Source organism: Panulirus ornatus, chromosome 18, assembly GCF_036320965.1.
Source record: "Panulirus ornatus isolate Po-2019 chromosome 18, ASM3632096v1, whole genome shotgun sequence".
Classification (NCBI taxonomy): Eukaryota; Metazoa; Arthropoda; class Malacostraca; order Decapoda; family Palinuridae; genus Panulirus; species Panulirus ornatus.
Window position 1 is genome coordinate 43,991,157 of NC_092241.1, and position 21,581 is coordinate 44,012,737.

The 21,581-nt window shown below is 44.4% G+C and overlaps 1 protein-coding gene across 1 annotated transcript in view; it reads left to right on the forward strand.

Annotated features, from left to right (window-relative positions):
- The window catches only part of LOC139754937 (carcinine transporter-like), a 166,883-nt gene that overhangs the window by 2,202 nt on the left and 143,100 nt on the right, over positions 1–21,581 (forward strand). The window contains exons 3-4 of the mRNA XM_071672757.1: positions 5,296–5,405; positions 7,081–7,178. Of these exons, the coding sequence (XP_071528858.1) occupies positions 5,296–5,405; positions 7,081–7,178 (208 nt within the window). The remainder of the gene's footprint in view (positions 1–5,295; positions 5,406–7,080; positions 7,179–21,581) is intronic.

Sequence of the window (21,581 nt, forward strand, 5' to 3'; positions counted from 1 at the left end):
TACAAACCCGCGTCCTTGCAGGATTTCATCTTCCGGAAAGCTTTCACTACCTCTTCTCTCTTAACCAAACCATTCTCCCCGACCAAAACACCCTACATCAGCCACTCTATCATCAAATACATTTAACAAACCTTCAAAATACACTTCACACACTACCCCGACCAAAACACCCTACATCTGCCATTCTACCATCAAACACATTTAACAAACCTTCAAAATACTCACTCCATTCCCTTCTCACTTCATCACTTCCTGTTATCACTTCTCCCCTTGCCCCCTTCACCGATGTTTCCATTCATTCTCTCGTCTTACGCACGTTATTTCCATCCTTCTAAAAATCTTTTTTATTTTCCCTAAAATTTAATGATACTCTCTCACCCCAACTCTCATTTGCCCTCTTTTTCAACCCTAGCACATTCCTCTTGACCCCTTGCCGCTTTCTTTTGTGCATCTCACAATCATTTGCACTCCTTTTCTCGTAAGTGTCGTCCAAACACATCTCTTTTCTCTTTCACTAAGAGCTTTACTTCATCCCACCTCTCACTACCCTTTCTAATCTGCCCACCTCCCACTTTTCTCATGCCGCATTCATCTTTTGCACATGCCATCACTGCTTCTCTAAAGTCATCCATTCCTCATCCACTCCCCTCACGTCATTTGCTCTCACCTTTTACCATTCTACACTCAATCTCTCTTGGTACTTCCTCGCACAAGTGTCCTTTCCAAGCTCACTTACTCTCACCATTCTCTTCTCCCCAACATTCTTCCTTCGTTTTTGAAAACCTATACAAATCTTCACCTTCGCCTCCACAAGATAATGGTCTAACATCCCTCCAGCTGCCCCTCTCAGCACATTAGCATCCAAAAGTCTCTTTTTAACACGCCTATCAATCAACATGTATTCCAATAATGCCCTTTGACCATCTCTAACTCACTTACGTATTCTTCCGTATATCTCTTTTTAAACCAGGTATTCCCAATCGCCAGTCTTTTTTTCAGCACACAAATCCGTATCTTGGGGATCTAATTCAGTTAATATGCATTTCTCATTAACTTGTTTAGCATACAATTAGCGATGGTTTAAGTTGTCATTGTTAGCAGCCCAACCTGTGGATGTTCTGCTGATATTGTCATGATAACAGAAGCAGAGTCCTTACCTGACGGAGGGGATACAGCTGTATCTTGCCTGACGGAGGGGATACAGCTGTATCTTGCCAGACGAAGGGGATATAGCTTTATCTTGCCTGACGGAGGGGATACATCTGTATCTTGCCTGACGGATTGGATACAGCTGTATCTTGCCTGACAGAGGGGATATAGCCGTATCTTGCCTGACGGATGGGATACAGCTGTATCTTGCCTGACAGAGGGGATATAGCTTATCTTGCCTGGCGGATGGGATACAGCTGTATCTTGCCTGACAGAGGGGATATAGCCGTATCTTGCCTGACGGATGGGATACAGCTGTATCTTGCCTGACAGAGGGGATATAGCTTTATCTTGCCTGGCGGAGGGGATACAGCTTTATCTTGCCTGACGGAGGGAATACAGCTGCATCTTGCCAGACGAAGGGGATACAGCTTTATCTTGCCTGACTGAGGGGATACAGCTGTATCTTGCCTGACGGATGTGATACAGATGTGTCCTGTGGTGTAACGAAGGGGATACAGTGGTGTCGTGTGGTCTAACGGGGGGGATACAGCTGTGTCCAGTGGTGTGACGGAGGAGAGACAGCTGTGTCCTGTGGTGTAACGGAGGGGACACAGATGTGTCCTGTGGTCTGACGGAGGGGAATACAGCTGTGTCCAGTGGTCTAGCTGAGGAGACATAGGTGTGTCCTGTGGTGTAACGGAGGGGATTACAGCTGTGTCTTGTGGTCTAACGGAGGGGATACAGCTGTGTCCTGTGGTGTAACTGAGGGGACACAGCTGTGTCCTGTGGTGTAACGGAGGGGACACAGCTGTGTCCTGTGGTGTAACGGAGGGAACACAGTTGTGTCCTGTGGTGTAACAGAGGGGACACAGCTGTGTCCTTTGGTGTAACAGAGGGGACACAGCTGTGTCCTGTGGTGTAACGGAGGGGACACAGCTGTGTCTGGTATATAGACAGTTTCGTCAGTTGTTTATTTTCTGAAATTAGTAAGTGTTATGTGTGTCCCTTTGTGTACCTCGTCCTGCTATGTAATTATCATGTGTGACTGTTGTTGCTGATTGGATTAAGGAATTGTCCTGTTTGTTTGTAGGTGTGTGTGTGTCTGCGTTTGTGTTTGTTTGATTGTTTGTGTGTGTGTGTGTGTGTGTGTGTGTGTGTGTGTGTGTTTGCGTATGTGTGTGTGTGTGTGTGTGTGTGTGTGTGTGTGTGTGTGTGTGTGTGTGTGTGTGTGTGTGTGGTGTGTGTGTGTGTGGTGTGTGTGTGTGTGTGTGTGTGTGTGTGTGTGTGTGTGTGTGTGTATGTGTGTGTGTGTGTGTGGCCAGTAATTGTACTGTGATCTCATTTTGCAAATCAATGTAAAGTGTTTATATTAACGTCAGGTGTGTTTGATGAACCAAGTCACTTTCACCTGATCCATTGCGTCTAGAGCTGCAGGATATTCTATTTTTGGTCGTCTCTTTTTATGTAGGTTGTATAGCTATACATGTAGCCTTTATATCTTAGTGTATAGTCTCTGTAGCCGAGTATGTAGCTAGTATAGTATATCCGACTGTATACCTTGCTTAGCCGAATGTAGAACTTTTTCTGTTTTTACTTTGGAGGTTCCAGTCAAAGAGAAAAAAAGAATTCCACATCAAGACCGACCCTATATTGAAATGCAGAGAGAACTATGAAAGGAAAAAAGAGGAGATTAGGAAAAATATTTACTAATTTTGGAGAAGGCAAAAAACGCGACTTTTAAACGTGTCAGGTCATAGTTACTGGTAAATTCATGAGAGGGTAGAGAGCTCCAAAGCTTCAAGGCCCAACCTTGAGTTGCTAACAGCCACACACTAATTATGTGATGTTACAGGTTACCTAGTATAGTGTGGTGTAAATAGTGGTGGGGGAACACAAGCAGCCAGTTCTTGGGAGCAGAAACCAAAGAAATACATATAGAAGAGGAAAAAGTGAACCAAGATCGCAGCGTAGGGCAAGCTGGTGAATTCTTGAGGTTAACCTGGGACAGTTTATAAGTCGGACCGCTTTCGACTCAACTCTCTCAAGTAAAGATGCAGAGATAGAACCACTCCATATGTGAGAGCAGTACTCCATTAAACATAACTAGATTTCGTCTTTCCCATTGTGATATTGTGTCGAGACGAGATGCAAATTGAGTGAGAGAAGAAGTAGCTAGACTTTTGAAAGATACATAGGAATGCAATGTTAAGACGTCAGCGTATGAGTGCATTTAGTTACTTGTGGAAGAAAGGAAATCGTTGATAAAAAAGAAAAAAGTGTAGAGGACAAGACCGAATCTTGAGGAATACTGCTGTTGTTGGAGTCCTGGGATGGGGGATACCTGATCCATCAACAACCACAGAGATAGATCGGCCGGAGAGGAAGCTAGATATGAAGGAGCAAAGTGATATAGGGAAGCCAAAAGAGAGTAGCTCAGAGACGAGACCCAGATACCACATCCTGTCTAAAGCTTTGGATATGCCAAGGAAAACTATATAGGATTTCTCAAATTATCTCAGGGATGATGACCGGACATTAGTAAGATAGGAGGGATTATCACCAGTGAATCTTTTCTAAAGAAAGCCATACAGGTGATCAGAGAGAAGACTGTGAAATTCAAAATGTCTGAGGATATGGAAGTTTGAAGAGCGATTCAAAGACTTTTGGAATGGTAGATGTCAAAGCAAAAGGACTATAGTTTGAGGGTTGGAGCGGTCAACCTTCTTAGAGATGGGATTTTTACGACGTGTGCTTCCAAACAGAGGAAAAAGTTCTGCTTTTAAGCAGAAGCCGAACAGACGAGCTAGCACAGGTGCAAGTTTAGAGGTACACTCTTTTAGTACATGAGGCTGGGTGCCATCAGGACCTTGCTTGTGTGCAGGGAGAGAAACGCTTTTCATGCAGTCCTACAAAAGATTACGGGAAGAGGCATTGGATTAGTAAGAGAAGCATCAGGGGGAAGGTTATCATCAGGGTTATCCAAGGTGGAGTTAGAAGAGAAACGGGAACCAAAGAGTTGCTTTGTCTACGAGAGAGACAGCTATAATACCGTCAGAACGGAAAAGTGAAGGAAAGGTAGAGCGACAGAAGTTGTTAGAGTTGCCCTTAGCTAAATACCAGAGAGACCTATCAGTGGATGACGAGGAGAGGTTATCGTACTTACTTTGCATAAAGGAACGCTTCACCTAACAGATAATGTGCTTGCAGCGATTACGAGCATTAATAAAGACTGAATGGGAATCAGAGGAAGGAGAGTTTTCCCAAGCCCGATATGCCTGATCCCTTGCCTGAATGGTCTCAAAACAAGAACAGTTGAACCATGGATTGGATGAAGAGGTCATCTTGGAGGAAGAGAGGATAAATGCTTCCATTCCCGCAACAGTAACTTCTGCTATGCGTTTGACAGAAATAGTAATTAACTCAAGGAAAGTCTGTAGAGAATCTTCGTAAGTAATTCCGGTCAGCATTATTGAGGTGGCAATATTTACGCTCAGAAGGAGATGCTAGAGGGGGCCATTATGATAGACACATATATGAGAAGGTGATCAGAATGATACAGCGGGGTGGATTAGAAGTGAAAGATATATGCAAAATGTTAGGAGAGTGGTCACAGCTGTCAGGAATATGTGTAGGGTGGGAGATCATTTGCTCTAGATCATTGAGGATGGAGAACGTGAGGGCCTCAATCCCTCCACCATCAGTATGGGAGGAACACAACCATTCCCCATTATGAACGTTGACATCCCCTACGTAGATAATCTTCTCTTATGGGAGAGACGATTCACATATAGCTGAGTGTATGGTCTGTGTAGATGATTATAGCCCGTATAGCTGTGTATATCCTGTATAGCTGAGGTTATAGCTTGTATAGCTGCGTGTATATCCTGTATAGCTGAGGTTATAGCCTGTCTGTGTACCGTGGGAATGTTGTGTACTGAGGAACCTAACCATCCTTGGTGGATTAACTCACGGTAAGACTTTTTAACTTAATTAGATTATTAGATATATAAGGAGAAAAACATTAAAAAAACAATACATTCAGTGCCGTTCATTGGTGTAAAAAGATTTTGATTCTATAAACTAAAAAGAAGAGTAATTTTTAAGCAACATCTGACTGTATTCATATTACTTTCTCGAACACAGATGAATGTGTTGTTGTTCCAAACGGTGGTTCCAGAGCACTGGTGTCACGTCCCCGGCCGCCAGAACACGACGCTCTCCTTGGAGGAGTGGAAGGCACTTACCGTGCCCAGGTAAGGCATCCCCTGCCACACACTGATGCTCCGCCAGTAGAACCTGCCACCTGGTACAGGGCAGGAAGGGAGGTATTTGCCTGCGGCTCTCGCTGAGTTAGGACACCAAAGATGCCAGTGAATAACTAAAGCATGATTCACTGCCAAGTAAAGTAAGAGAATGAGACGAGCAGGAAAAGGTTTATATAAGGAAAATAAGCAAAAGGGAAGGAGTTAGTTTAATCCGGTAGGAAAACTTAAGTAAAGAAAAGGCAAGATAGAGGTTTATATGGTAAGTTGTATCCTAGCCATGAAGGAAGAAACAAATGAACATCCTGTTGTTCCATCTCGCCCAAGGTCGATAACAATGAGTTGAGTTGCACCTGAATTACTGGGAAGAGATTATAAGTGTACATCATGTAAACTGATCTATTAGATTATTTTATTGTACTTAAGTATCCAAGCTGTAGCGATACATCTAATAAAAAATAACCATGAAATAAGAGTTATGAGTTAAAAGATATGAAAATGCGTTGCTTTCACATGATTTTTTTATTCTGCACACTCGCTTCACTGAACTGGTTTGTTTAAAGTTACATGATCTGTTTGTAAATTTTTGTGTAAATAGATTTACCTTCAAAAACAGATTACAAAATTTGATATTGTAAACACTGTCAGATTATTAACTTTATTATTTGGTTCTCATTTGTGTTATGGTAGCTTCGGTACCCCCCCGCGACAACAGCGATAGAAAGAGCCTTGAGCACTAGGCACTTGCCTACATTCTCAAAACTTAGTGCCTGATATGCGATTCTGGGTCGTCTACAGAAGTCTCTGGAAAGTGGTTAACAACACGTTCGATCATATATTGTCCTAATTAACTTTCAGATGGTTGCGAGATCTGTTTGTTATATAGACACAGTTTCTCATAAGATTCTCTGAACTTTCTGGCCATATTGTTTCATGGGAGAATTAGCTCGAGTTAGGTTGATACCGAGAGGTATTGAGATCTGAAGCCAATGTACGTTCTGAATCAAAGTCTTGTCTACGAGAAGAATGAATAACTTCATCTTGAATTCTCAGCGCTCCTAGGCTGGCATATCAACGAGTCATTTGTTTAGTTGGTTATGTGATTATCAAATCATTCATCTAGTTGGTGATGAGATTATTAATTTACAACTTTACCCTCAATAAATTTCTACAGAGAACCGTCTTGTCTTAAGGTTATCTACGCCTTAGTTTATCTTGAATCTTACTTAATATCAATCACTGGGTAATAACTTATTGCTATTATTGACTTCCATGATTTACGTAATTTCATGGAAATTTACCTCAGGTTTCTGATGTGTTTCCCCTTAAAACCTCAGCGATCCTTCACTAAAACGTCAGTCTAACCAATGATAAAGTAAATGGGATGGCCTTGGTTAGGGCCTCAGTTGCATGTGCCGTCTCAGATGACATAAAAAAGAATATAAAACGAACAAAGAGTGGTATTCAACCTGACCTCGATAGCCTTCTTTCTTTAAACGCAAATGTTTTCTTTTATTACAAGAATTCTCTAATTCTCTACAATATCTAATTGCCTCATTGAGATTTACCCTAGTGATGTTAGTAGGAACTTTCATCAGTATGTAATTGCCTATATCGTGTATGAAGGAAATTTCACTTTGGTCTACAGTGGTTGTTTCTCCCAAAGATCCAAAGATTCCGACAAGTACGAGAGCTGCCTGATGTATGAGATGGCGTCGGGTGACGTGGACGGGACCAACTTCACCGCCAGCAATATTACACAAGGTAAGAGTGACGTGCAAGCTAGGCTTCCTCTGTGTGTAGCACGATCGCCCGGGCACATCACGTTCGCTTCACTTGAAGATTGACTTGCATCTGAGATATGGTCTTAGTGTAGGCCTATATATTGAGTAAATGGTGTCCTTGTCAGGTTGTACGATTTCTTTTCAATGATAAAGAAACGTGAGCCATGTCCCCAGCTGTGGTGGAAGCAAGTATAGGAGTAGCATCTAGGAGAGGCTACGCTATGATCCGTGCCACTTGCAGCGGCTGGGAAAACATGGATTCGTTTACTGTAGCATTTGACACCTGGAAACCACAGCTCGAGTTTATATATGGTGTTGGGCAGTAAGGGAGAATATTTTACATTCGCTGTGAAGAATACTACCTGAGAGAGAGAGAGAGAGAGAGAGAGAGAGAGAGAGAGAGAGAGAGAGAGAGAGAGAGAGAGAGAGAGAGAGAGAGAGAGAGAGAGAGTGAGAGTGGGAGAGAAAAGGAGAGTGGGTGGGGGACGAGGCGAGAGTTCGCGAGAAGAATGAACCATTGGATGGCTGGTCGATGGATCTAGTAAATGAAGGAAGTTTCTATTGTATGTATATGAATGACCGTATGTCTCATGTATCGCTATATGTAATTTTTTTTTTTTTTTTTTATACTTTGTCGCTGTCTCCCGCGTTTGCGAGGTAGCGCAAGGAAACAGACGAAAGAAATGGCCCAACCCCCCCCATACACATGTATATACATACGTCCACACACGCAAATATACATACCTACACAGCTTTCCATGGTTTACCCCAGACGCTTCACATGCCTTGATTCAATCCACTGACAGCACGTCAGCCCCGGTATACCACATCGCTCCAATTCACTCTGTTCCTTGCCCTCCTTTCACCCTCCTGGATGTTCAGGCCCCGATCACACAAAATCTTTTTCACTCCATCTTTCCACCTCCAATTTGGTCTCCCTCTTCTCCTTGTTCCCTCCACCTCCGACACATATATCCTCTTGGTCAATCTTTCCTCACTCATCCTCTCCATGTGCCCAAACCACTTCAAAACACCCTCTTCTGCTCTCTCAACCACGCTCTTTTTATTTCCACACATCTCTCTTACCCTTATGTTACTCACTCGATCAAACCACCTCACACCACACATTGTCCTCAAACATCTCATTTCCAGCACATCCATCCTCCTGCGCACAACTCTATCCATAGCCCACGCCTCGCAACCATACAACATTGTTGGAACCACTATTCCTTCAAACATACCCATTTTTGCTTTCCGAGATAATGTTCTCGACTTCCACACATTCTTCAAGGCCCCCAGAATTTTCGCCCCCTCCCCCACCCTATGATCCACTTCCGCTTCTATGGTTCCATCCGCTGACAGATCCACTCCCAGATATCTAAAACACTTCACTTCCTCCAGTTTTTCTCCATTCAAACTCACCTCCCAATTGACTTGACCCTCAACCCTACTGTACCTAATAACCTTGCTCTTATTCACATTTACTCTTAACTTTCTTCTTCCACACACTTTACCAAACTCAGTCACCAGCTTCTGCAGTTTCACACATGAATCAGCCACCAGCGCTGTGTCATCAGCGAACAACAACTGACTCACTTCCCAAGCTCTCTCATCCCCAACAGACTTCATACTTGCCCCTCTTTCCAAAACTCTTGCATTTACCTCCCTAACAACCCCATCCATAAACAAATTAAACAACCATGGAGACATCACACACCCCTGCCGCAAACCTACATTCACTGAGAACCAATCACTTTCCTCTCTTCCTACACGTACACATGCCTTACATCCTCGATAAAAACTTTTCACTGCTTCTAACAACTTTCCTCCCACACCATATATTCTTAATACCTTCCACAGAGCATCTCTATCAACTCTATCATATGCCTTCTCCAGATCCATAAATGCTACATACAAATCCATTTGCTTTTCTAAGTATTTCTCACATACATTCTTCAAAGCAAACACCTGATCCACACATCCTCTACCACTTCTGAAACCACACTGCTCTTCCCCAATCTGATGCTCTGTACATGCCTTCACCCTCTCAATCAATACCCTCCCATATGATTTACCAGGAATACTCAACAAACTTGTACCTCTGTAATTTGAGCACTCACTCTTATCCCCTTTGCCTTTGTACAATGGCACTATGCACGCATTCCGCCAATCCTCAGGCACCTCACCATGAGTCATACATACATTAAATAACCTTACCAACCAGTCAACATGTAATGTTAATAAGAAATGGATTACACTGTCTTCCTCTTGTTATGAACGAGCATCACGCGCTCTGTTGGCAGAAGCGATAAGTTCTTGGTCAGTCAACACTGTTCCTCACGTCTCACTTGTGTATCTTGTTTGTTTATAAGTAAACTTAGTGTTACGTCTTCACCAGCGTCTTTATTTCACCATTCCTACATGGCGCAGTGAGTAGGATCAAGGAGTGGTGCAAAAAGACTGACACAGACACAAGATATTGCTTGCCACCATAGGACGCCATACCCTGCCCGTGGTACCCATCGCCACACCTTGCCGACCTACATTGCCTGTGTCATCCGCATGCCCTGAGCGTCAGCGACTGTCTGTGGTCTATCCTGACCTATTCAAGTGTCTCTCGTAATTGTACAGTTTCCAGGGTGGCACTTTGTCCCTGCCCACCTCAGGAACCCGTGTTGTTGACGTGTTTCCCCGACGCCAGTGTATCATTGTCCCCACAACCACCCTTGCCACGCCCGGCAATCCGCTCTAGCAAGGAGAAACTGGTCATCGGGTGAGTTCAGAGGTGACGGGGAGGCTAGAGCCGCCGGCACGTCATCGCTGGAGAGATTGGCAGTTATGACGGAAGTCCAGCGACAGCTCGACACTCAGCAGGATGTCAGGATTGACAACGAGCTCCGAAAGTTGCAAGGAAACTCCTTCAGCAGTAACATCATGCCGCTCAGCAAGCAGCCGACGAACGCCGAGAGTTGCAAGAACAGTTCCTGCAGAAGCAGGCAACCTTTCAAGACATGATGCAGCAGGTGCTGGCCCGCCCCACAGTCACTGAGCAGAGTATGGACACCACTGGAGCTAGGAGTTCTGACGCCACTGACGCTTGCCTCGCCAACAGCCCGCCCCACAGTCACTGAGCAGAGTATGGACACCACTGGAGCTAGGAGTTCTGACGCCACTGACGCTTGCCTCGCCAACAGCCCGCCCCACAGTCACTGAGCAGAGTATGGACACCACTGGAGCTAGGAGTTCTGACGCCACTGACGCTTGCCTCGCTAACAGCCGCGTCAGGCACCACCGCTCGCACCTCACAAGCTCACGTCCAACGCTTCACTCTGCGAATCTAAGTTGTGGATTCGTGCTTGGTCGGACGACGCAGAACTGCAAACAGTTGAAAAGTCAGCCACAACGCACACCACTAGCACACCTCAGGTCCTGTCTCACACCTGAGAAGAGCGCACCCTGGCCCACTCCATCGGGGTTACCGAGGACACCGGCCTGGGTGTGGAAGACACTCTCCAGCTCATCAAGGCTCACCTCATGCAACGTAGCCTTAGGTCGAGTCGACGACTTTTACGTTGCCCCCTGGGAGCTTGCTGACGATGCAGAGTCGTGTGAACACTGCATAAACGCCCGTCGAGTGACTCGCACCACGTCAGGCATCAGGTATCAGGAATCTCGGAATATCTCCAAGTTATCGACCCTCCACCTGAAGTGTCCAACACCCAGGCTTTGTGCAGCATCGAGGAGTCGGCCTGCAACACCAATGCAGACCTGGCGGGCAAGTGAATGACTGTTCAAAAGATGTCAAAAAGTCGCCAGCGCTCGCCAACTCGCGCCACCAAACAACAAGCAGAGCTCCGTCAGTAGTGTGATGGCTGTGGTACCGCGATACATCCTAAAGGAGGAGAGAAGCAATGTCCTGCCGGGGGAAAGAAGTGCACCCATTGAGGCCACACGGAACGCTTCAGGAAAGTGTGTCGCAAGAAACTACAGGATCCGCAGTAACTCCTCGACAACAACAAGCGACAGGTAAAGCTGCGCGTTGCCTAAAGCTGAGTGATGTCCACAGGTCACCAGCCAACCGCCGCGCGCTCGAACTCAACGTCGGAGTATTATACCTGACGGGACACGTCGAGAGGCTCTGCTCTGCACGCCCGACAGCTGCGGAGACACGACAGCCATCGCACCACGACAGCTGCAACAGCTTGGTTTCTCGAGTTGAATATCTCCCCTCCGCAGGAAGAGGAAGTTTTCGGAGCAAACAGCAATAAACTGTCAACTCTGGGATGATTTAAGGCAACTCAATCTAGGAAATGTGTCAACCAACACCAACTTCAACGTATTCAATGACAGAGACGACGCCCTGCTCTCCTGGTATGACGCCAGAGCCCTCAGTATCATCCCTGCTAACTACTCCAAGCAGATAGTCACTTCACAACAGATGACTGGTTGATGTTAACCCTGATACCCCCGCGCCGAGTAGTTGAAAGAGCATCGCCAGAAGCTTCTGAAAGATTTCAAGGACGTCCTGATGGACACAGAGGAGTTCTTCCATAGGGGAACACAGCCGCAGGAGAATGTGCTGCCTCTTACACTCTACACTCTCCGGGCCTGGCGAGCAGACACCGTGCAGATGCTGGGCATCGTGGTGCAGCAAGGGATCATCCAGCCACCAGGTGACGAGGTATCGGAGTGTTGTCATCCCATGGTGGTCGCACCATCATAACTCCTTGGCGACGTTACAAGATACTACGTAGCCTCATGAGATTCGTATCCACAGGTAACGAATTTTACATATGGCGACATCGCGCTCGAAGGCGTCAGCAACTGTGCCAGGGTCGTGGATGACGTGCTCGTCTAGGACGCGACCTACACAGTCCACCTTTAACGTGTCGGAGAGATCCGTCAACGATGCCGCAAGTAAGGCATAACCATGAACCGCAGCAAGGTTGTGTATGCCAGCCAGTCTGCCGGGTTCTGTGGGTATGGCACCACAGACGAGGGTGTGACTGCAGACCCAGGTATGGTGAGTGCCATCACGGATTTCCCCACCACCACCACCATCACGGACCTCAGGTCATTCATTGGTCTCGTGAACCAACAAGCAGACTTCACCCCGAGCATAGCAACAGCGGCAGACACCCTCCGTTCCCTTCCCAGCTCCAGGAATGATTGTGTGTGGACCCTCGACTACCACGCATGATTCGAGAGGGTGATTGATTTGATTTGTGCCAGCAAACCTGACAAAATTATTGTGCACCCCATGTTCATCCTGTGAGCGGTAGCGCAAAATGATTAAAGGGGTCATGATGGATTTTAGTCAGACCCCGGTGGGCTGATATTACATAAGATGTTACAATTCATAGTAGGTATTTCATTACAAACATTACATAGTTTCATATGGTAAGTTTTCCCGACTAGATGTAAAAAGTGGATGCAAACCTAAGATTTCAGGTATCATGTTATCAACAATAAGGTGCTGTGATATTTCTTGCTGGGTTTAAGCCCTGACCTCAACTCCAGTTCCCGCCCACTTCTATCCTGCTCTTCCTACAGTTCTGCAGACAGGCGCCTTGCGTCTGAACGGTGTGGGTTATACCCCTCTGGAGAGCCATAGTGACAAGTGGAGTGTTCCTCTCGTTTTCTTTGCGACGCTAGGACAAGATATGCGGTTGTGGACTTAGAACTCGTGGCAGGGCGTCAATCAGCGGGTAACCTTCGCTTCTTCAGCTCTGATTTTTATAGGTGTTACTGGCGGCATTCACGGTTGTTTGAGATCCTCTCTTGGTGACATACGATACGTGAATGTCTAAACATCATGGTGAATAGTGTTTTTGCCACCGTGCTGTGCGTGTGGGTGGTGGGTGGCAGTATCTTTGGCGTGGCTTTCCTCACAACATCGGGCGAGGGCTGGCGGCAGGATGTCAACAAACTTGAGCGGCTCGCTTTATATGTATATATACGTGACACCCTGCTGGCGTGGGCCCGTCCCAGTTTTCCTGTGGCTCTTGATGAGACGCACCAGATATGGCAGAAGCGTGGTGGCGTACGTGTGCGCCTCAAAATGCAGGGTTCCAGGCTTCCACTGCCGATGTGTGTGACAGGTAATGTTTGCTCAGTAAGAACAAAGTTGAGCTTGAGGCCCTATGTAAATGGAAGTACGCATACTGAGAAGCCTAACAGAGACTTGGGTTGACAATAACATCGATCCAAACTCAGCATATCAGATTGATGGACACCAGAATCAGGAAAGATTATTGGGCCTACATGGTGTCTGCGCTTATATCAACAACAGATGGTGTAAGATCAATAGATGGTGTAGGATCTCTCTGTAGCTAAGAAGCTGTTCAGTGATTGTAGTGAATACGGTATTTCATCATTGAAGTCCAAACAATCTTTCAAGAGAATTACAAAACTATCTTCATACCTTAATGTATTCGAATCTCCCTAAGATGAGAGTAATAATGTTGTTAGTCTTTTGTATGATGCTGTGTGCAAAGTTGAAATTTGGCTCGCCTGATGCGGTCAGAATCATAACAGAAAATTATAACAGTTCATATTTAAAAATTGTGTCCTTTATTACCGACAGCACCTAGATCTTGCTAACAGAGGCGATAAATTATCACTTTTACTACATCAAACATGTTTATGTCTAAAAACTTTAAGCCAGTTAGTTGGCATATCAGCTCATGACATGTTGAAACTCTCAGGGGATATATGGGCATGACTTATCGGAATGAACTATGTGTTCATTTAGTATACTTAATCGCTGTTTCCCGCGTCAGCAAGGTAGCGCAAGGAAATATATGAAGAATGGCCCACATACACATATATATACCTAAACGTCCATACAAGCACATACACATACATATACATTTCGATGTATACATACATATACATACATAGACATAGACATATATGCACATGTACACATTCATACTTGCTGCCTTCATCCATTTTCGTCGCCACCCGGCCACACGAAATAGCATCCCCCCCTCTAGCAAGGTAGCGCCAGTAAAAGACAACAAAGGCCCCATTCGTTCACACTCAGTCTCTAGCTGTCATGTGTAATGCACCGAAACCACAGCTCCCTTTCCACATCCTGACACCACAGACCTTTCCATGGTTTACCCCAGACGCTTCACATGCCCTGGTTCAATCCATTGACAGCACGTCCAGCTCGGTATACTGCATCGTTCCAATTCACTCTATTCCTTGCACGCCTCCTGTATGTTTAGGCCCCGATTGCTCAAAATCTTTTTCACTCCAGCCTTCCACCTCCAATTTGGTCTCCTGCTTCTCCTTGTTCCCTCCACCTCTGACACATACATCCTCTTTGTCAATCTTTCTTCAATAATTCTCTCCATGTGTCCAAACAATTTCAACACACCCTCTTCTGCTCTCTCAACAACACTTTTTTTTTATTGCCACACATCCCATTTACCCTTTCATTACTTACTCGATCAAACCACATCACACCACATATTGTCCTCAGACATTTCATTTCCAACACATCCACCGTCCTCCGCACAACCCTATCTGTAGCCTATACCTCGCAACCACATAACATTGTTGGAACCAATATTCCTTCAAACATAACCCATTTTTGCTCTCCGAGATAACGTTCTCGCTTTCAACACATTCTTCAACGCTCCCAGAACCTTCACCCCTTCCCTCACCCCGTGGCCCACTTCCGCTTCCATGGTTCCATCCGCTGCTAGGTCCACTCCCAGATATCTTAAACACTTCACTTTCTCCAGTTTTTCTCAATTTAAACATACTTTCCAATGCACTTGTCCCTCAGCCCTACTGAACCCAATAACCAATAACATTTACGCTCAACTTTCTTCTTTCACACACTTTAACAAACTCAGTCACCAACCTCAGCAGTTTCTCGCCCGAATCACCCACCAGCGCTGTATCATCAGCGAACAACTGACTCACTTCCCAAGCCCTCTCATCCACAACAGACTGCATACTTTCCCCTCTCTCAAAAACTCTTGCATTCACCTCCCTAACCACCCCATCCATAACAAATTAAACAACCATGGAGACATCACGCACCCCTGCCGGAAACCGACATTCACTGGTAACCAATAACATTCCTCTCTTCCTACACTGCTTCTTGCAACTTACCTGCCACATCATATACTTTTAAAACCTTTCACAAAGCATCTCTATCAACCCTATCATATGCCTTCTCCAGATCCATAAATGCTACAAACAAATCCATCTGTTTTTCTAAGTATTTCTCACATACATTCTTCAAAGCAAACAAATGATCCAAACCTCCTCTACCACATCTGAAACCACACTGCTCTTCCCCAATCCGATGCTCTATACATGCTTTTACCCTCTCAATCAATACCCTCCCATATAATTTCCCAGGAATACTCAACAAACTTATAACTCTGTAATTTGAACACTCACCTTTATCCTCTTTAACAATGTACAGTGGTATTATGCATGCATTCAACCAATCCTCAGGCACTTCACCATAATCCATACATACTTTGAATATCCTTACCAACCAATTAAGAACACAGTCACCCCCCTTTCTTAATAAATTCCACTGCAATATCATCCAAAACCGCCGCAAGGCTTTCACTACCTCTTCTCTGTTTATCAAACCATTATCCCTAACCCTCTCGCTTCGCACGGTACCACCCCGACCAAAACACCCTATATCTGCCACTCTATCATCAGACACATTCAACAAACCTTCAAAATACTCACTCCATCTTCTCATTTCATCACTACTTGTTATTACCTCCTCATTTGCCCCCTTCACAGATGTTCTTATTTGTTCTATTGTCTTACGCACATTATCTACCCCCTTCCAAAACATCTTATTCTCCCTAAAATTCAATGATATTCTATCAACCCAACTCTCATTTGCCTTTCTTTTTCGCCTCTTGCACCCATCTCTTGACCTCCTACCTCTTTCATTTATACATCTCCCAGTCATTTTGCACCATTCTCCTGCAAAAATCGTCCAAATGCGTCTCTTTTCTATTTCACTAACAAGCTTACTTCTTCATTCCACCACTCACTACCCTTTCTAATCTGCCCAACTCCCACCTTTCTCATATCACATGCATGTTTTGCGCAAGCCATCACTGCTTCCCTAAATACATTACATTCCTCCTCACTCCCCTTACGTCATTTGCTCTTACCTTTTGTCATTCTACACTCAGTCTGTCCTAGTACTTCCTCACACAAGTCTCCTTTCCAAGTTCACTTACTCTCACCACTTTCTTCTCCCAGCATTCTCTCTTCTTTTCTGAAAACCTCTACAAATCTTCACCTTCGCCTCCACAGGATAGTGTTCAGACATCCCTCCAGCTGCCCCTCTCAGCACATTAACAACCAAAAGTCTCTCTTTTACACACTTATCATCTAACACGTATTCCAGTAACGCAGTCTGACTATCTCTCCTACTCATATACGTATACTTATGTACATCTGTCTTTTTAAACCAGGTAATCCCAATCACCAGTCCTTTTTTAGCACACAAATCCACAAGCTCTTCACAATTTCCATTTACAACACTGAACAACCCATATACACCAATTATACCCTCAACTGCCACATTACTCACCTTTGCATTCAAATCACCCATCATTATAACCCGGTCTCGTGCATCAAAGGTGCTAACACAGTCACTCAGCTACTCCCAAAACACTTGCCTCTCATGATCTTTCTTCTTATTAAGTGCATAGGCACCACTAATCACCCATCTCTCTCCATCCACTTTCAGTTTTACCCACATCAATCTAGGGTTTACTTTCTTACACTTTATCACATACTCCCACAACTCCTACTTCAGGAGTAGTGCTACTTCTTCCTTTGCTCTTGTCCTCTCACCACACCCCTGACTTTACTCCCAAGACATTCCCAAACCAGTCTTCCCCTTTACCCTTGAGCTTCGTTTCACCCAGAGCCAAAACATCGAGGTTCCTTTCCTCAAACATGCTACCTATCTCTCTTTTTTTCTCATCTTGGTTACATCCACACACATTCAGACAAGACACCCTAGTCTGAGCCTTCGAGGAGAATGAGCACTCCCCGTAAGACTCCTTTTCCTGTTTCCCCTTTTAGAAATCTAAATACAAGTTGGGGGGGGGGGGTTCAGCCCCCGGCTCCCGCCGCCTTTACCCCCCCCCCCGGCTCCCGCCGCCTTTAGTCGCCTTCTACGACATGCGGGGAATACGTGGGAAGTATTCTTTCTCCTCTATGCTAAGGTTGATGAAAATGTTGATGTTTTAAGTTTATTTATTTCTTTTTGTGTTGATATTATTTTGCCCATTAAAACAATGAAGTGTTATCAATGTATGGAGATCAAGTGGCCTGATATGCACCACATAACATCTGAGACTATGGGAAGCTATCCAAGAAAATGCAATGAGAGAGTGACATTTAGTGACACAGAAAATGAACAGAGGGTGGAGAATTAAAGACGTGAATTATCTAATTGATCAAGGAAATTGAGTGCCCCTGGAATTCTCATGTGACTTGGGCATGATAAAGATGTGAGTGCCCTACTATATGGGTCAGTCCTAAAGTGACTTTGAGGGAGTTAGTAGAGTGATCCAGTCGGCAGGTCCTGCAATTTCGCCTTGCCCGAGGAGCAGTACATAGACAACAGTAATGATCCCGGCTAGTCCTGCACTGTTTTGTCGAGAGAGAACGGAGTTGAAGAAGAAAGACTTGTTCCCTGTAGGGTGACGAGTCGGTAGTGTGCCAATAGGGATACTGAAGACCTGTACTTATAATGGGTGTTAGCTATGGTGGAAAGCACAAGGTGAAGACGCAGCGAGAACTTGAGCCATACCAAGGGCGTGTTTTGACCTGGCGTGCTAGGTGCGCAGCTGTGAGTAGAGGTGACGCGGAACGCCCCATGGAACAGCGTGACCTGGAGAATGGTGGTCCGCTGCTGGGGTAAGGCACGCGCTACGTTACACAGACGCACTTGCCCCTTCCTGCATATCTGCGGTCAACATATAAGGGTCAGCAGGTTTCATGACTTGGTAGTTTTAGGGGGATGCTGACTCCACCAGATACTGGCGTGTATTGTCCAGGCATGATTGTTGATGAACTGATGGCGTGCAACAAAGTAAGACTTCATGAAGTGACCTATAACAACAAAGATCTGTAGTAGATTAGCATATCAATATCATGCTGTGTGACATTAACCACTGTACCTTGAGCGCTAACCTACTCTGATATTGAACTGAATGTGTCTTTGCTTTCTCTATCTTCCGTTCACTTTTATACATTATGGCAAACCTCTCTGGTTCTCACTGGCAATTTCAATATCATTCACGTCTTTGGTGTGTTACGTTACTTTGATGTATGTTATATTACTTGTAATCACGTACCGTTACTCAGAATTTTCAGAGTTACTATTCATTCGTACGACTTACCTTACCCGTTCATTTTGGCAGTGCTTGGATCATTTTTGTTTCTAGTAGATTACATTGTTTTTCCTCGTGTCACGTTACTTTTATGAATATAGGGCATTTAGGTATTATATATCCTAGAGAATGTAAAGGTATTTCCATGACCTACTTAAAGAAAATGATCAACAAGCCTGACAATCTGCAGACCAATTGGGTCATCACCATTATTCTCATTTTCTTTTCTTCTGAAGCCACGGCTATGGGCCCCCGTTGTACACTTGATTGATCGGTTATACAACCAAAAAGTGATTTAGGGTATTCTCTTTCTTTTTTGTTTCTCAATTTTTTTCCACCCCTTCCACTTAGTAGCATATATTTATTTATATATATTTATTATACTTTGTCGCTGTCTCCCGCGTTTGCGAGTAGCATATACAGAGGTATAAGTTTGTTGAGTATTCCTGGTAAATTATATGGGAGGGTATTGATTGAGAGGGTGAAGGCATGTACAGAGCATCAGATTGGGGAAGAGCAGTGTGGTTTCAGAAGTGGTAGAGGATGTGTGGATCAGGTGTTTGCTTTGAAGAATGTATGTGAGAAATACTTAGAAAAGCAAATGGATTTGTATGTAGCATTTATGGATCTGGAGAAGGCATATGATAGAGTTGATAGAGATGCTCTGTGGAAGGTATTAAGAATATATGGTGTGGGAGGCAAGTTGTTAGAAGCAGTGAAAAGTTTTTATCGAGGATGTAAGGCATGTGTACGTGTAGGAAGAGAGGAAAGTGATTGGTTCTCAGTGAATGTAGGTTTGCGGCAGGGGTGTGTGATGTCTCCATGGTTGTTTAATTTGTTTATGGATGGGGTTGTAAGGGAGGTAAATGCAAGAGTCCTGGAAAGAGGGGCAAGTATGAAGTCTGTTGGGGATGAGAGAGCTTGGGAAGTGAGTCAGTTGTTGTTCGCTGATGATACAGCGCTGGTGGCTGATTCATGTGAGAAACTGCAGAAGCTGGTGACTGAGTTTGGTAAAGTGTGTGGAAGAAGAAAGTTGAGAGTAAATGTGAATAAGAGCAAGGTTATTAGGTACAGTAGGGTTGAGGGTCAAGTCAATTGGGAGGTGAGTTTGAATGGAGAAAAACTGGAGGAAGTGAAGTGTTTTAGATATCTGGGAGTGGATCTGTCAGCGGATGGAACCATGGAAGCGGAAGTGGATCATAGGGTGGGGGAGGGGGCGAAAATTTTGGGAGCCTTGAAAAATGTGTGGAAGTCGAGAACATTATCTCGGAAAGCAAAAATGGGTATGTTTGAGGGAATAGTGGTTCCAACAATGTTGTATGGTTGCGAGGCGTGGGCTATGGATAGAGATGTGCGCAGGAGGATGGATGTGCTGGAAATGAGATGTTTGAGGACAATGTGTGGTGTGAGGTGGTTTGATCGAGTAAGTAACGTAAGGGTAAGAGAGATGTGTGGAAATAAAAAGAGCGTGGTTGAGAGAGCAGAAGAGGGTGTTTTGAAATGGTTTGGGCACATGGAGAGAATGAGTGAGGAGAGATTGACCAAGAGGATATATGTGTCGGAGGTGGAGGGAACGAGGAGAAGAGGGAGACCAAATTGGAGGTGGAAAGATGGAGTGAAAAAGATTTTGTGTGATCGGGGCCTGAACATGCAGGAGGGTGAAAGGAGGGCAAGAAATAGAGTGAATTGGAGTCATGTGGTATACAGGGGTTGACGTGCTGTCAGTGGATTGAAGCAAGGCATGTGAAGCGTCTGGGGTAAACCATGGAAAGCTGTGTAGGTATGTATATTTGCGTGTGTGGACGTGTGTATGTACATGTGTATGGGGGGGGGTTGGGCCATTTCTTTCGTCTGTTTCCTTACGCTACCTCGCAAACGCGGGAGACAGCGACAAAGTATAAAATAAAAAAAAAAAAAAAAAAAAAAAATATATATATATATATATATATATATATATATATATATATATATATATATATATATATATATTTATCTATATTTCTTAATTTTTTTGCTTTCTCGCTGTCTCCCACATTAGCGAGGTAGCGCAAGGAAACAGACGAAAGAATGGCCCAACCCACCCAACTACACATATATATACATACACGTCTACACACGCAAATATACATGCCTATACATCTCAATGTATACATATATATACACACACACAGACTTATACATATATACACATGTAGGTAATTCATACTATCTGCCTTTATCTGTTCCCATCGCCACCTTGCCACACATGAAATAACAACCCCCTCCCCCTCATGTGTGCGAGGTAGCGCTAGGAAAAGACAACAAATGCCCCATTCGTTCACATTCAGTCTCTAGCTGTCATGTAATAATGCACCGAAAATACATCTCCCTTTCCACATCCAGGAAAGGGAGCTGTTAGTGTGTGTATATATATATATATATATATATATATATATATATATATATATATATATATATATATATATATTATATATATATATATAGGGTAGTGAGTGGTGGGATGAAGAAGTAAGAGTATTAGTGAAAGAGAAGAGAGAGGCATTTGGACGATTTTTGCAGGGAAACAATGAAATTGAGTGGGAGATGTATAAAAGAAAGAGACAGGAGGTCAAGAGAAAGGTGCAAGAGGTGAAAAAAAGGGCAAATGAGAGTTGGGGTGAGAGAGTATCATTAAATTTTAGGGAGAATAAAAAGATGTTCTGGAAGGAGGTAAATAAAGTGCGTAAGACAAGGGAGCAAATGGGAACTTCAGTGAAGGGCGCAAATGGGGAGGTGATAACAAGTAGTGGTGATGTGAGAAGGAGATGGAGTGAGTATTTTGAAGGTTTGTTGAATGTGTTTGATGATAGAGTGGCAGATATAGGGTGTTTTGGTCGAGGTGGTGTGCAAAGTGCGAGGGTTAGGGAAAATGATTTGGTAAACAGAGAAGAGGTAGTAAAAGCTTTGCGGAAGATGAAAGCCGGCAAGGC